General features: G+C 36.4%; 1 protein-coding gene across 2 annotated transcripts in view; it reads left to right on the forward strand.

Annotated features, from left to right (window-relative positions):
• Positions 1–16,093, forward strand: part of LOC145662789 (uncharacterized) — a 406,333-nt gene that overhangs the window by 349,627 nt on the left and 40,613 nt on the right. For both annotated transcript variants that reach the window (XM_081728672.1, XM_081728673.1), the window contains exon 3: positions 9,603–9,812. In XM_081728672.1, coding sequence (XP_081584798.1) covers positions 9,603–9,812 — 210 coding nt within the window. The remainder of the gene's footprint in view (positions 1–9,602; positions 9,813–16,093) is intronic.

Raw genomic sequence — 16,093 nt, forward strand, 5'->3', positions numbered from 1 at the left:
TTTATCTTAACTTAAATATATTCCGTAGTCCTTTTTTTGTGTGTGTGTGTTGGTGGGGTGGGGAGAGTTCCATAATGATATGAAGGGTGTGAGCCAAGAACATGGTAACTAACAAATTTTCAATTGATGAGTTACGCAGCATCAGATAGGCAGCAACGCATACCACTTCGTTTAAATCCCTCATGTATAGACTTATGTGAAAAATCAGCTTTCCGACTTTCAAAATGGATTGTGCAGCAGAAAATTTCTAATTTCTTAAAATAGTAAAATTATGGGTTACCATGTTCTTATCTCACACCCTTCATGTTCAATCCCTCTTGTTAAAAATACAGAAAACTTGAGGACTGAATAAACCGTGATGGTGCTTACATAAAACTGTAGAATTTCAAGAATATACAAAACCAAAAGCTCTAGGTGTACAGCCTTTAAGTGTATCATATAAATCTAAGTATTTTTCTTATGTTTTATTTTAATTTTATTTTGTTCCAAAAAGAGGGTATGGAATATTTTGAAGTAAAAAATACTACATAGAATTTTGCTACTTATTTGAGTAATTTTTTTAAAGAAGTATTTACTTTTAGGGTTGGCTGGTTTACACCAGCTGTTTTTCTTCTTTTTTTTTAAATAAACAACTGGTTTAAACCGAAAAAAATAAAAGGTACGAAAAATGCGAATCGTGTGAACTTCATGGTGACGTTTCCATACATCAAACCATCTGCATTAGTTTTATTTCCTTTTCACCTTTTAATCAAGGTGTCCCATGTTCACTTCTCGGTCGAACCACAACCCTTCTTTCATGCGTAAACAAAGTAGCGGTTCGGATGTCACTTTAAGCGAAAGTCTTCTCCTTGATAACCTCGGTATTACGTAAGAATGTTAAGCTTGAACATACGAAACGAAACTAAATTGTGTATTTCTGCATGCCTGAATACCTGTTGTTTTATAAAGAAGCCAAGGTTGCTTAAATATACTGATATAAATTGACAAAATTTATCGATTGCCTACGTAGCTTCCAACATTAGCTTGGATTGTACTTTCAATGATATGTACGCACTAAATTTGTAATTTAATACCTCAGTTTTAGGGTACTGATTATGATACGTTGACCTTTAAATTTTGCATGCAAAGCAATAACAGGATTTTTTCCGTTATTGTTTTACATTTAGAGTAATGACGGGATTTTCCCGATGGCTAGGGCGGGAGTTTCTCAATTTAAGAAATTTACTGACCGGACTTCTTTAAGCTTATGTGACCTCTTCCAGCAAAACCCCGTTGTTGCATAATAACACCAAGGCGAAACAAACTTATTTCTGTCAATATGTAATATCAATACATAAAGCAAAATATCTAAACCCAAAAAAAAACTGGTTTAAACCAAAAAAGCCTAGTTTAAACTCCCCCCCAAAAACGGGTTTTTGGCATTTTCAAAAACAACCATGGCTCTTGCCAACCCTGCTTACTTTTGTATGTAGGAGGTTAAAAAAAATCTTATGATATACATTGGTTAATCCTTTGGAATTCATAATGTAAATATGTTGAGAAGCAAAACTGTTTGAAATATCTTTTCGAAATTCATGGTTTATTTTCGAGGTTTTATATTATTATCGGCATCAACCACTAATTAAATGACTTTTTGTGTTGTAGAGAAGCGAAACAAAATCTGGTTTATGAATTTAAAGCAGAATTTTCAAAAAAGCCCAAAATTTCCCAAGCAAAAAAGCGAAGCAGAAAAAACCGAGTTTTTTTCAAAAAAGCCGGTTTTTTCCCCAGCCCTTGCATCTCTATTAGTAACAGATACTATAAAAACTGTCCTAAAATTACTATAAAAAATCTTCAAGTATGAGCAGAGTTCAGTTTCCGCTGGTTATATGTGGGATTATGTAAACGTGTGTGATGGTTCAGGATTTGCATTTTTTTTCCTTTTTTGTTGGGCAAAAATTAATCCTTACGATACCAAGGTAATTTCTATAACGTAGTATACCAAGGGCGGGGGGAGGCTCGTTGAACCCATAGAGGAAAATTCATTTTCAAATTAAATTCTCAGATGTTTTATTAAATAATCAGTTATAAATGAAATAGTGTCCCCGGTGGATGAGTGATTAAGGTCGTCGCCTTGCAATCAAGAGGTCCCGGGTTGGATTCTATAAGTGGGAACACAAGTGGTTTGGATCCCACTTTAAACTCTAGGTTCCGTCCTCTGGACGTCATAATCATCTCATGGAAGGAAATGCCAAACCACCATCGGTTCGTCTCGCTAAGGGATATTCGAGTAGAACACCAGATCATCACAATCATCATCATCACTATAAATGAAATTATACATGTAGGTTATAAAAATAGGTTATATTATTTTAGGCTACAAATAGGCTATTTTACGGTACAATATTGGACTTCAGAATATTAGCACTGAAGCTACGAAAACACTGAAATGCTATAAATCAAAACATCTAACTCGCAGGATGTTTCAAAATATTCGTTCTATCTATTTCCAGTACTGCGAAATCTCCGACCACGTTCAACAATAACAAACAGACAATCAGTGTTGCCAAGACCTTCAGTGTTGCAAAACGTTATTGTTGTCAGGCTGAGACATGCCAGTGTTTATTTGTAGCAGAAAACAAAAATACCAAGCCGTAACGATATCTTAAGTCATAACGATAAAAAGGTAACATGCACCACCAAGGGGAAAGGGCTTCTTGAACCCAGTTCGCATTATTGTCCTATACAAAATAAACGAGAACCCGTTTAGAGCAAAATCAAGCAGGATTCTTTTAATAACATACTATTACACAATGTTAATTTTTTTCGGTTTTTTTTTTGGTCCACGCAGAGAAGCCAATTCACAATATAACTGGCTGTGGGTTCAACGAACCCCCCCCCCTTGGTATCGTAAGGGTTAAAAAAATTAACACGAAAAAAGAGGAATGAATGAAAAGTCCTGTTTTACAACCTGAAACAAACGGTCCTATGCATTGTCCAAATTTCAAGCTTCTAGCAGGTGCGGAACCAGGGGGTCGATCGGGGCGATTGCCTCCCCCAGAAGAGGGAACTTTCTTATTTTATATATAAATAAAACCCAGAATTTGGATCTCTTAAAAGTAGCTCTAAGTAGCTGTATTACAACCCACCGCTCCCCCAGAAGTCCGTCCTGGTTCCGCCCCTAGTTTCTAGATTAAATGGTTTGACCTAGACGTTGATAAATTAGTCACTCACTCACTCACTCAAGACTTCTTTCATATACCAGAGGCTTCCTGAAATTCCCTTTCTTCGCATTGGAAGAAAACATTCCTGGAAAGTATTTGAACCCTCTTACCACCTCTAGGATACGCATTTCAATGAAAGTGTAATGATAAACATTCGTATGTCACTTCTACCGCCACCGCTACTCACCCTCATGTCGATGAGAGCTGACCTTGAACATAAACGGTATCAAGAGTGTCGCTATTTATCTCAGCAACAAACAAAACTATGGATTTTACACTAATCTCAGTCGTTTTTGAACCTTCCCATGCTGATGGGAGTGACTGTGGACTTAAATGGTATCAAGAATGTCATTATTCATATCAGAAACCTTTTTAGCTATTGATTCGATACTTATATCAATTGTTCTCGGCTTTTTTTACACACCATTTCATCCCCGTCCTAGGGCTGTTCCGATAATTGAGTAATCGATAACAATTCGATAAAATTTTCCAAACCGTTTCATCGATAAAGAATTTTAATTTTATCGAATTATCGAACTTTCGAGACTCCCGAAATGTTCGAGACTCTCGAAATGTTCGGGACTCTCGAAATGATCGAGACTACCGAAATGTTCGAGGCTTCCGAACTGTTCGAGACTCTCGAAATGTTCGGGACTCTCGAAGTGTTCGAGGCACTCGAAATGTAAGAAACATTAGACAACTTCGAGGCATTTGAACTGTTCGAGAGTCTCGAATTGTTTGAAAGCAGCAAATACAGAAATATATCAATATAATCGCATTTGTCGAGTCGCTTGAATATTTTGAAAAGTTAGGGATTATCGGAGTGTTCGGAAGAAACAATGTATTCGAGGTTACCATAGTTGTATATAATATGTATTACATATATGCAGAGTGTTCATTTTAAAACTTCTCTCCTTAGCAATAAAGTGAAGGAAAAGCTTTTTTGCCCCACAGATCCGTACAAGGTTTAAGCAGTCTGTCAGAAGAGAGAAAGAGGAAGAGAAAACATGCATCACCCGAATGGAATTGAAATCCAAGACACCATTGGTCTACTGATGGTCACTTTGCCGATTGCACCAATAATGGGGCAGGCAGATGATTTCGAGGGTTTAATTTAAAGTTCTGTATAGAGACAGCTACTGATATAGGTAGAGGTAAGAAAATTCGATAAGGCTGAAGACTTATCAAACTTCCGTTTAGAAAATTTACCATCCGGCGCTCGAAAGACTTCGAGTATTTGAGATTCTCGTGAAACAAGCCTTGAGAAATTTGGGTGCGAAGCTCTCTATTACAGGCCGTCCTGTCTGTCTGTTTGTATTTGGCGTCCTTCGATAACTTTGGAACGGATTGTCCGATTTTGATGGAAGTCATTTTAAAATGCTCTCGTTTGCTTTCACCAGACACCTATTGTTTTGGTTGCTAAACGGCAAGGGGAATTTTCCCGAATTCAAGTATTTGTTCTTACTTTGAGAGTAGGCGTGTAAAAACTACGATAACTTTCGAATGAATTGTCCGATTTTAAAGGGGATTGGTCTAAATCCATGTATCAGATATCTGTTGCTCTTGGTTACTTTACGATATTTGATTCTGTATATAAGATGCCGTGCGGCTCTGGGACATTACCAACCTCAGATTCAATGCGTACCTGGGAGGGAAGATGCGGCCGAAGCGTAGTGCCAACAACACCACTGTCATCTACGACTGAGATCAAGAAAGTTTGGACAATTAATTCCACATTCCCTATATGCCCTCATGGCATGGTACTATGCACAAGGGAGAACTTACATATGACAGAACAGAGACTAAAGGAAAATGAAATGAAGTGAAATCTTCCAGTTTATCGTCTCACGTATATGCCCGTTAGGCTAAGGGTGAAGGATGATTAAGGTAAGTGAATGATGATGGAATAATTGGTGGAATAAGAATGTGGGATTAGACGGGTGTACGCCGAGAAAACCCACGGACATAATGTTGTTCACCAAAAATTTACTTGGTCGGGGATCGAACCAGGAAGAGAAAAAGGAATGAAGGGGAAAGGGGAGAAAACATACATGTTCTGACTTACATTTCATATGGCTCTGATTCAATTTACATATCAAATTAAAATAACTTCCGATCAGTTCTTAAGGGAAAAAAGAAAAACATTATTTCCTCAAGGGTTCTCTCAGCTGCTTCGTATATTGTTGCAAACAGACTTTCAAAGAAAGATGGTCGTGCAGTTACTTGATTTGCAGTTGTTGAAAGAAATATTAGACCCTATCTCTCCTGTTATATCTTGCATACAATAGACTGCTTATCATTGTTTCTTTCTTTTCCGAAACAAGAAGCCAATCGAAGCAGGAGAAAGCGCAATGCGTGCTGTGGTATCACGAAAGCAAATCGCCTATCAGTAACATAGGTAACGTAAGTGGTCTTTAAAAAAACTTGTAATACTAACCTATGTAACTGACCAGTATTTACATTATTATGTCAAATGGTTCTTCTGTGATAAATTTTAGTAACCAGGGCAAGACTTTATGCTCATCCTGTATATTCACTGTCGAGGAAATAGATTTATTTCATCTTCATTAAACTTAGTGATGATTTCAAGGTTTCCCCGGGATAGGCTTACCATAGGCTTACCTGGATTCAAGCCCGGTCCGGAAAATTGTCTGGGATTAACTAATGCCCGAAATTTTAGGGAAAATGGAAGACTGGAAAATTTCGCTGTGTTTGGTCAAGTGCTTGGCTTGCAATTCAGTCGTGCTGATATTTATGAAAAAATCAATAGCGATAAGGTGTTCTTCGCAAGAGTACTTTACTCAGGGAAATAATTAAGACAATAATATAAAATATATTTTAAGTATAGAAAATGAGCATAAGCAGTTTTGGAACTTAAGATTAGACTTTTCTTAACTTCTCAATAAACACACATCATTTTTAAAAATATCCAGAAATTATGGTAATCCTACCCCGGAAGATTTTGAATGCGGAGGGTGAAAGTAGCACAAATACTGGTAAGCCCCGGTAAACATGATCAGAGATATGTTTGTGGGGGAATATTCCTCCTGAGCAACCCCCTGAAATCACCAATGATTTGACTAACATTTATTTTACTGAAAGGCTAAAGGAGGAGTTTGCGCCCAAAGCATCACCATATCTGATTGCGGCAATGTGTGAACTAGTGGTCATTAATGAAAAGGAAATACGACAGAAGATAACACATTTGGCTTAAAAATAATATTTTGCTACAACATTTTAGCAACACCGTACGTGATTAATATGGTTGAGGTTTTGGGTGTATACTATATCGTATGAAGAGCAAATTACCCTATTTGTACGTTTAAGACCGTATGTCTCACAACTCTGATACAATAGTTGTCAGCACATAACAAACAAGAAATAAAATTAAGGAAGAAATTAAACTTCCTGTGTGTGCGTGTGTGTCGGACAAAAAAGCAATCCCTTTTTGTACGCTTTCATTTCTCCTCACGAATACAACTTTGCAATAACTTATCAGATGAAAAAAGTTGTTTGACTAGTTTGGCTGCAAGAAGGAATCATTGCAGAGGTGAAGGAACCGATCTGTCCATCACTACTTTTGATAATACCCGAAACTTCGATAATACTCGGAATTTCGATAATACCCGAAATTTCGATAATACTCGAACTTTTGATAATACCCGAAACTTCGATAATACTCGAAATGTCGATAATACCCGAAACTTCGATAATACTCGAACTTTCGATAATGCCCAAAACTTTGATAATACTCGAACTTTCGATAATACCCGAAACTTCAATAATACTCGAAATGTCGATAATACCCGAAACTTCGATAATTTCAAATACTCGAACGGTTTCGAGTAACCGGTGACAACTCGATAAATTTTCACTCCCGATAAGTCCTCAGCCTTATCGAACACCCCTACCCCGTCCAACCCATCATACATTCTTACTCTTCATGTAGGCCTATATCGTACTCTTCATGGAAAATATAGGTTAGGACATGGTCTACTTATGTACAAAAAGTATTTAATTCGGTGCAGGGGTTTAAGTTGTTCGTCAAATATTTTTCTTATATTTCAATTTTATTATACAGAAAACAACCCGTTGTTCCCGCATTAAACATAAATTTTCAAAAAAGGTGGGATATATTTCCGCTTATTTGTAATGAGGAATTTATATACTGAGTTTCATCTTCCTAACTTGACGGGCTTGTTAGGTACTAGAGATGGCCAGAACCGGTTCCTGGTGGAACCGGTTTTCGGGTCTGAACGGATCCGGTTCTTGAAGATCCGGTTCCGGAACCGGTTTTTCGGATCCAGGCCTGGAACCGGTTCTTCGGATCCAGATCTAGAACCGGTTCTTCGGATCCAGGTCTAGAACCGGTTCTTCGGATCCAGGTCTGGAACCGGTTCTTCGGATCCAAATCTGGAACCGGTTCTGAAAATAGAACCGGTTCCTTGCGGAACCGGTTCCGCTGGAACCGAAACTTTGTTACCATCCCTACGCTAAACGCGAGCTGCTGGCAAGCTGTGAACAGAATGCTAGATGAAATGGTGGAAGCGACAGGAAGGCGCCAGGCGGCGGGAGCTTGTCTCATTTGGCTAAATAAAGTGGGTAACTGGCAAACTCATTGGCTAAACAGGCAAACTGACCAACTCATTTCGCTAAACACCCACTAGTGGACCAAATTTTTTTTCTGGGGGCACAAGCGGGTCTGGGCGGGAAAGGCACAAGTGCATGGTCCTCTTTGCATTATTTTTGAAGGTGAACATTGTGCTTCCTTTACGGGTCTTTGGGGGCTTTCAGATCCAGGTCTGGAACCGGTTCCTAAGATCCGGTTCTGGAACCGGGTTTTCAGATCCAGATCTGGAACCGGTTCTTAAGATCCGGTTCTGGAACCGGGTTTTCGGATCCAGGTCTGGAACCGGTTCCTAAGATCCGGTTCTGGAACCGGGTTTTCGGATCCAGGTCCGGAACCGGTTCCAGAACCGGTTCTGAAAACCGGATCTCCGAGAACCGGTTCTTCGCGGAACCGGTTCCGCCGGAACCGGAACTTTGTGGCCATCCCTATTAGGTACTCAGTTTTTGTATATAGGGCCTATTATTACCTCCGTTTTCCCGTTAGGCTATATATTTTAATCAAAGTAATACGATAAAAATCCAGTATATTGATAACTATTCACTTCACTTCAAACGGTTCAGTCGTTCTCCCGTGATTCCATCACAAATGGATAACTTTCTCTTTTATATATTAGACGTTGAATTTTTGTACCTGAGGTTAAGCCGACTTTTAAGTGGTAGAATTCTTAGGTATCCAATTGATCGATATTTTAGAACAACTTAATAAAGAGTAGCAGTCTCTTATCTCGCTATGCTTAGTAAATAATACGATAACAACTGACCTAAAATTACTATAAAAAATCTTCAGAAAGATGAAGAGAGATCAGTTTCTCCCGGTTATATGTGGAATTATGAAAATGTGTCTGATGGTTCAGAATTTGCAGGTTTTTTTCCCCTTTTTGGTGGACAAAAATTAAAAGGAAAATGTAACACTACAAAAAGAGAAAAGAAAACGTTCTCAGTTTCTCCATAAAGGAAATATATAGCTGACTTTCGGAAGTCATTCGCATGTCTTTAGCTATTTATAATAATCAGATGTCGCTACTTCCTATCTAAGATCATGTACGTAAAACTCGCATATCAATCAAATCAAATGTGCACATTTCGGAAATTAATATTTATCGTTTATGCAAAGAAAGAGTGTAGATTTTAGTGCTTGATGTATAACTAGAATAAACATAATCTGAAGATTTTATTTCTAAATCTAAATTCGTTTTGATGATTAACATAAAACGGAAAACAGGTCGATGGTATTTTTTTGGGTGGTGGTGGTAATATTTGAGTCTTAATTATAAATTAGAACGGGGGCGCGGTGGCTCAGTGGTAGAGCGTTCACCTCCGGCGCTTGGGGTCCCAGCTCGCGCCGTGTGGACTTTGTGGTGGACAAACCGTGCTCGTGGGTTTTCTCGGTGTTCTCCCGTTTCCTCTCACTATCCTCATTCCACCATTTCGTTCATTTCTCATAATTACCGTCGCCTTTACCCTAACCACCATAACCGTGGGACGTAAAAAATATTTCAAAGATTTCATTTCATTTCATAAGTTAGAAATGAAGTTTTCAACATTTTTTTTCGTATTTTCATGAGTTAAATTCAACAAAATTGCCTATGAATAACTTTGAAGTGAATTAAAGAGAAATAGGGTACCACCAACTTCCTGGTTCGTTCATACAGCTAAATAAAACACTAAAGTAATTATAATTTCCTTACGTTGTTTCTGAAATTTTTATGTATTAAAATATTTTTTACTTCAAATGTTTCATAATTCTTTATGGTAAATGTCTATTTCCAGAGTTGGGACGACACTTTCATTACTACAACGTCACCAACAACCAATTCGTCTTTAATGCATGCGTTATCATCTGAAGATGACAGGAGAAGCATTTGCCAAAGAAGAAAGCTTGTCGTTAATTTTGCAGACATTGGATGGAATGATTGGATAATAGCACCAACAGAATTTCATGCTTTTTATTGTGCTGGATATTGTCCGCCCAATCCGGAGGTAAGTTTCATGGAGAATTAAGAAAAAGAAAGTTTACCGGTTCCCAACAAATTTTACAATATATATATATATAAATTAAAGAATAATCTTGCAATTTTGCTGTGTATGTCTCTAGTGCTTACGAACGAAATATGTCTTTAATACTATAAAATATATAAAATACTATAAAATAGCATTTTTCCCAGATGGTATTAATTACTGTTTAGTTCACTGACAAAACATATCACATACTAATTAATTTAAAAGTATCATTTCTTGATAACAGCCTCTACTCCATTAATTGGTAATTAGAAGTATGAAAAGTAAATAGAAATACTATTAATTTGGTTTCGTAATAATTTGGGAACGACAATAAATAAATAAAAAATCATTAACAACATTTCCTCTTTTTCAAACATAATGTTGCAGTGACAGAGGAAATTAAAAAATTTATACATTATTTTTATTTTTGGATGGAGTGCTAAATTTTCTACTTTTCTTACTAGAGGCATGGCGACACGAGTTTCCAAATACTTTCTTTGTAGTCGTGTTTTATATGACATCTCTTCCTATGTGAAACTTCCGTGTATTCTGTTAACACATGCGTACACTTAAGTCTGCGGGCAGTGAGAAGCTTGCTCTCCAATCTGAAACGTGAGACTTGTCTTCTCTACCTACACACACACCTGTAAGTGAAGGAAACTTAAGATTGACACGGGTTCTATGCTGAATGATTATTGAGTAAGGCTGACAGCCGTTCTTGCAACATACGTCTTAACATCCAGAGGCCAATTTCTGAGCAAATATTCTCTGATTACGGAAAACCAAATGAAAACTGAATACTTATCTCCCTTTCTACTTCTAAAGTATTTCATACTTTCGGGATGTAGGTAGTCTACTTGAATCGTTTTAGATAAAATTATAATTGTGTTGTTTGGCTCACGTTTGTTACGTCTTTATTCGCTTCACTTCCAGTTTGGCAGTCCTTATTATTATTATTTTAGCTATATGTAAAGGCGTTTTTCTTTCGGTTATAAATCAAATCCAATTAGAATAATAATGTAAATCCTGCGAGTAAGTTATATCACTTTTTGACTTCTGTAGCCTTTTTCTTAAGTATTTTAGTTGTAGATATGAAAAGATAAACATTTAAGACACACAGAACTGTATAAATATAGCATCTTTCTTACCGTTAAGTCTTAGGTAAAAGAATTTTTTAACTTAGTAGTTGCGGGTAGTGTGCTAAAAGTCGACGACAGTACAAATATTTGTAGAAAATATGTAACTATAATAGGTATCGTGAGTCCAGATAGGTAATCCATTACCTCCTGATTACTCTTACTTATTTCTGAGGCGGTCAATTATATAGTTGTATGAGCTGAGAGTAACATTCTATTGGGACTGCTGATTGTGAAACAATTTTTAGATATTTCCTAAACCTTTCAAATAGACGTCCTTGAAAATCCTGGAATATTTTTTGTTGAAATAACGTGCAAATAAGATTTTTTGAGTCTTCTATTAAATAGCAACATCCACAGACGTGTAAATTCATTCTTAAGTTTACAGGCGCACACAATTTTGTAATAAGCAACAAAATACGTATAAAGGAAATAGTAATTTGATTAGCAGAGACAGGAACATCTGAGCATTTCTACAATTATAGAAAAATTCAGGCAAATTTAATCCGCGACTTATTTTGCAATATTAGTAAATTAAATATAATCAAAGCTTCAAATTATACTTTGCTGAGGCAGCGATGTTTGATGATGCCCTAGTAAAGATAACATGTAACCGATACGTTAACGAGGTGAAAGAAATGTATTAAGCTAAAATACGTATTTGGCAAGCTCTTTTCTAAGATTCAGTTTTGCAAACATCGAGAAATTGGCTTTTTATATATGAGCAAGGATGAGCTATAATATTTTATTCATACAACATACAAATGAAATTGTCACATAGACCCTATATAGGGTTGGTGTGAAAGAAGTGTCTGCTTTGACATCTGGTGGGAAACTCATCTCTGCAACACAGCACACGGATAGAATAAGGTCACGCGCTTAACGTCACAAACTCAATGTACGTCCAACAGACAGGTTGAGTTACCCAGACAATTGGAAAAACTGCATTGTTGAACAAGGTCGTATCAAAGTGCACCATGGCAACACACTTGCAAGTGATGATTCTTTACGAATTCAAAGTGGAACATCCTGCACAGCAAGCTACAAAATACATTAACAGTGCATTTGGGCCATGAAGAGGGAGTGAGCACACCTCTTGGCTGTGACAGCATTAGAAAATGAGCCCTATAGGCACTGACTAATCTCGTGTTCAGATCAGCCCCTCAGGAACACCGTGGAATCAATTCCTTGCAAAAGTGTTTGTGTCATTGCTGAGAAGTTATACTGAGAAAAATCTGTTATCCAGACAGCAGTATATTGTACCAATATACGGAATCATGTTTACTACGGAAATCTGTACGTAGCATGCGTTATCCATATGCTACAAAGGTACTGCCCTTTTCCAGTTTAGATGTTACATCATGTCGCTGCGGATATCTGACAGCTAACAATCTTTCGTAACGTCCATCTATATGTGAGATCCTGACAGCCTATATACAGTCCTTTCTTTCGTACGAAAAATATGTTTATTCGGAACACTTATACGGAAAGTACGTATGAAACATACGTTTTCAGTTATACGTTTGCTGCAGAATGTTAAATAGGGTTGTACGTTGAGTCAAAGGCTACAGGATGTACGCATGTAACCTACGTTTTTACGTACGATATACGTTTTCTCTTCTCAGTGTAGGTAAACACCATGCACTACTGTCTCCGTGTAATCTGTAAACCCAAAAGGGCTCGTGAGTTCCCCATGAGCTGACACTGATCAACAATAATCGCCATCTAGAGATGTACAGTTCTCTAACAAGTGTATGGAACAACTTTAGATTTCCTACATTAGATTGTTAATTTTGATAAAATATGAACTTCTCACACCAGTCGTAAATCGTCAGAACAGTGATAAGGTCGTGATCAATGTCTAGGGCAGTGTTTTTCAAAAATGGTACTTTCAAAAATTTGCACTGATCACTAAATGATGGAAAAAATCGAAGAAAATGCAATTTTGGAAGTACCATCACGCTTCGTGAGGAGTATTGTAGCACAGAGTTCAGAAGCACGGATATTATGCAAATGGAAATAAAACATTAATATTTTCGGAATGTAGACGGGGAGATAAATTAAGAAAATCAAATTAGTCGTGCGTAAAACTACTGAGCAATATTTTTCTATTGGAAAAGTATAGCACATAGTTGGGGCACATTTTATGCATTGAAATGGATAAAGAAAACTAGTTAAAACTTGAAATTAAATTGTATTCTAAAGGATGTGGTAGAATATATGGTGAAAGATAGAATAAGGGGTGGGCCTACAGCTGATGGCAAAAGAAGAATAATTAACTCTACATAAAGACTAAGTTCCCTGATTCCCTAAGCTTTTCAACATTTGGGACCTTGTGAACAGATACTTACAGTACAATATCATAGCCAAGTACTCTTGAGACCAGCTCCATTAAGCAAAATTCTTGAAAGAAACATAGTAGTTTTGTACTTTTTAAACATAAGATGCATTCATATTTATATTGAAAATAAAGAACGTAAAGTAAGTAAAGTAAAATAAAGAACCGTATCAGTAAATCTTCATAGTAACTTATTTTCCTCAGGGGTTATCTGGAGTCAGCGCAGTATGTCTTTCCGTAACTCTTATGATACATTTTCATCATCATATTTTAACTGAAAACTGTAATTGAATGCTCCTGACGATGCTTAAGGCAGAGAATAACGATAGAAAAAAGGAAAAATCAGTTTGCCAAAGTACTAACCAAAAGAAAACAGAGGAAAAATGTCATGCTTTGTGTTTGTTGAGGACCTGAAAAAGTGGACAAGAGTTTTGGAAAAATAAACCAGGGGCAATTACTAACATATAATACAAATACACTTTTCAAAGCCCGCATGGAAGTACAAACTCTTGTGAAGGAGGGAGCGTCGAAGCACCACCCAGTTGTCTTTTAATGACAGAAACACGATCCTTAATAGCGAAGTTCAACACGAAGGATGTCTGTCACCTTTTGTGTTGGGCCTCAACTCCTAAATACACATCAATCTCCTTGGCTTTAAATCACACAGTGTTGCTAAATAAAGAAAGAAATTGAAAGAAAGGAAAACAAGAAACATTAAATGATAAAGTCCAACTCAAGAATATATACATACTTCACTCGTACATTCTACTGAAACCAAAGGTAATAACATTTATTAGTACTTACATTTTTAATATTTATCTCTAAAGAAAGAAAGAAAAAAGGTAAAAGATAACGAGAAGCGGATTTTCGGAATCAATTCAGGTCCCAAATAGAGGAAAATCTCCTCCATTAATCCTATATTCAAACCGGAAGTGACGGAAACCAATCATTTCTAGTTTTAACGATGATCGCCATAGAACTGAAACGGTAATAGGTAACAACAAGTGGTTCTATGGAACAGATTCAGTGTGTCAATAAAAGATACAATTTTTATCTGTAAACTCTAATTAAACTCAAAGAATTGAAATTTTCTAGTACTTCGATACCCATACAGCAAAAATGGTAAGAGATATCCATAAACGGTTTTCTAGAATTGATTCAGCATCCAAAGAATAAAATACAGCTCCACGTTAACTCTCAAATAAAGCCGGAGTAGTAATAGAAGTCAATCCGGTTTAAACGTTGATTGTCATAGTGCAAAAACAATAATAGATAGTAATAAACAGCGTTTTGGAATAGATTCAGCGTCACAGGGAAAGAGAGTATCTCTACTCACATTACTCTACTGAAAGCGAAAGTAGGCCTATTTTCGGTTTCAACATAGATTGCTATAGAACAAAAATTGTAATAGATAGTGACATGCAGTATTCTGGAATCGATTCAGTATCTCACAGAAAGATATCATTTCCACCCTTAATACTCGATTGATACCAGAAGTGATAAAAATTTATAACTGCTTCCAGTTTTATTATTGATCTACATAAAAAAAAGGTAAGATATATAGAGAAGCAGTTTCCTGAAGGCGATTCAGCATTTCAAGAATAGGATCCGTTTCCTACGTTAACCGTTAGTTCAAACCGGAAGTGGTATAAATCAACCACGTCCGGTTTCACCGGAAGAGGTAGAAATATATTAGCCACAGAACAAGTATGGTAGAAATTATATTAGTACTTCCTTTAGTATTGATTTACAAGGAATGAAACGGTAAGGTACACCTTGTCTCAAAAAGGTTGAGCGCATTCTTTATTGGTGTTTTGAGGCAAAAATTTTCTAAGTCCACCTTCGGGTATCTTCGGGAAAAAGTAAGCCAGGTTCGAACCTCCAAGCCAGCCTTTGCAATCGGGAAAAAGTTTGCAGATGTGTTTTTCTTCTTTTAAATATAATAAGACTTGTTACCAAGTGTTTAAAAAAGCAACATTGATTGAAATACTTAATGATACAATATTTCGAAATCTTGCACATGCTTGTTTGTCATTTAGCTCTCTATACGTAATGGAGCATTTAAATACGTTAAAGAATCTTTCCATATGTAAAAGAATGCTCAAAGTTAAGAAATAGAACATAGCCTAATTATCGCCTGAGTACTAAAATAAAAGTCAAAGTAGAACAGAAACAGCGTTTGTCATGGATATGAATGTCATAATTATCTTGAGATCCGTTATACATCGCTAGAAGCTTAGTTCTAGAAGTCCTTGTGTTAGCTCATTGGTAAGCTGTCGGATTTCAAATCATACGGTTGTGAGTTCGAATCCAATCTGGGTCAATACTTTTTTTAAAATTATATTTTCCGCAATGCATGAAAAATTATATAAAATAATTACATTAAAATACATAAGTTGTTTATATATAACATAATAATTGCAGAACATAGTAATTATTATGTTTAAAATATAACATCTGAGATAATTTTCACAGTAGGTCGTTATTATATATGAGAATGTTAAATACAAGTTAGGAAAATCGTTTAATAGCAATAAATAAGTTATGTAGTGTATTTATTTGCAGCTATTTGTCATACAGATTTAACTTCTCAATATTCTCATTACAGTATGTTATTTATATTCGTGAAATACAGTATATTCCTACGGATATAGAAAGTGTATAAACAGAGTATCCAAAGTCGTATCCTGCTTCAAGACACATAGCTTTTCCCGATCCCCTTAACGTCACGGGAAGAAACGCAAATTCTCTTTAGAACGGAATGTCGTTACTTAGAGTCTCATTCG

This window comes from Thermobia domestica, chromosome 10, assembly GCF_964235325.1.
Source record: "Thermobia domestica chromosome 10, izTheDome1.hap1.1, whole genome shotgun sequence".
Taxonomy (NCBI): Eukaryota; Metazoa; Arthropoda; class Insecta; order Zygentoma; family Lepismatidae; genus Thermobia; species Thermobia domestica.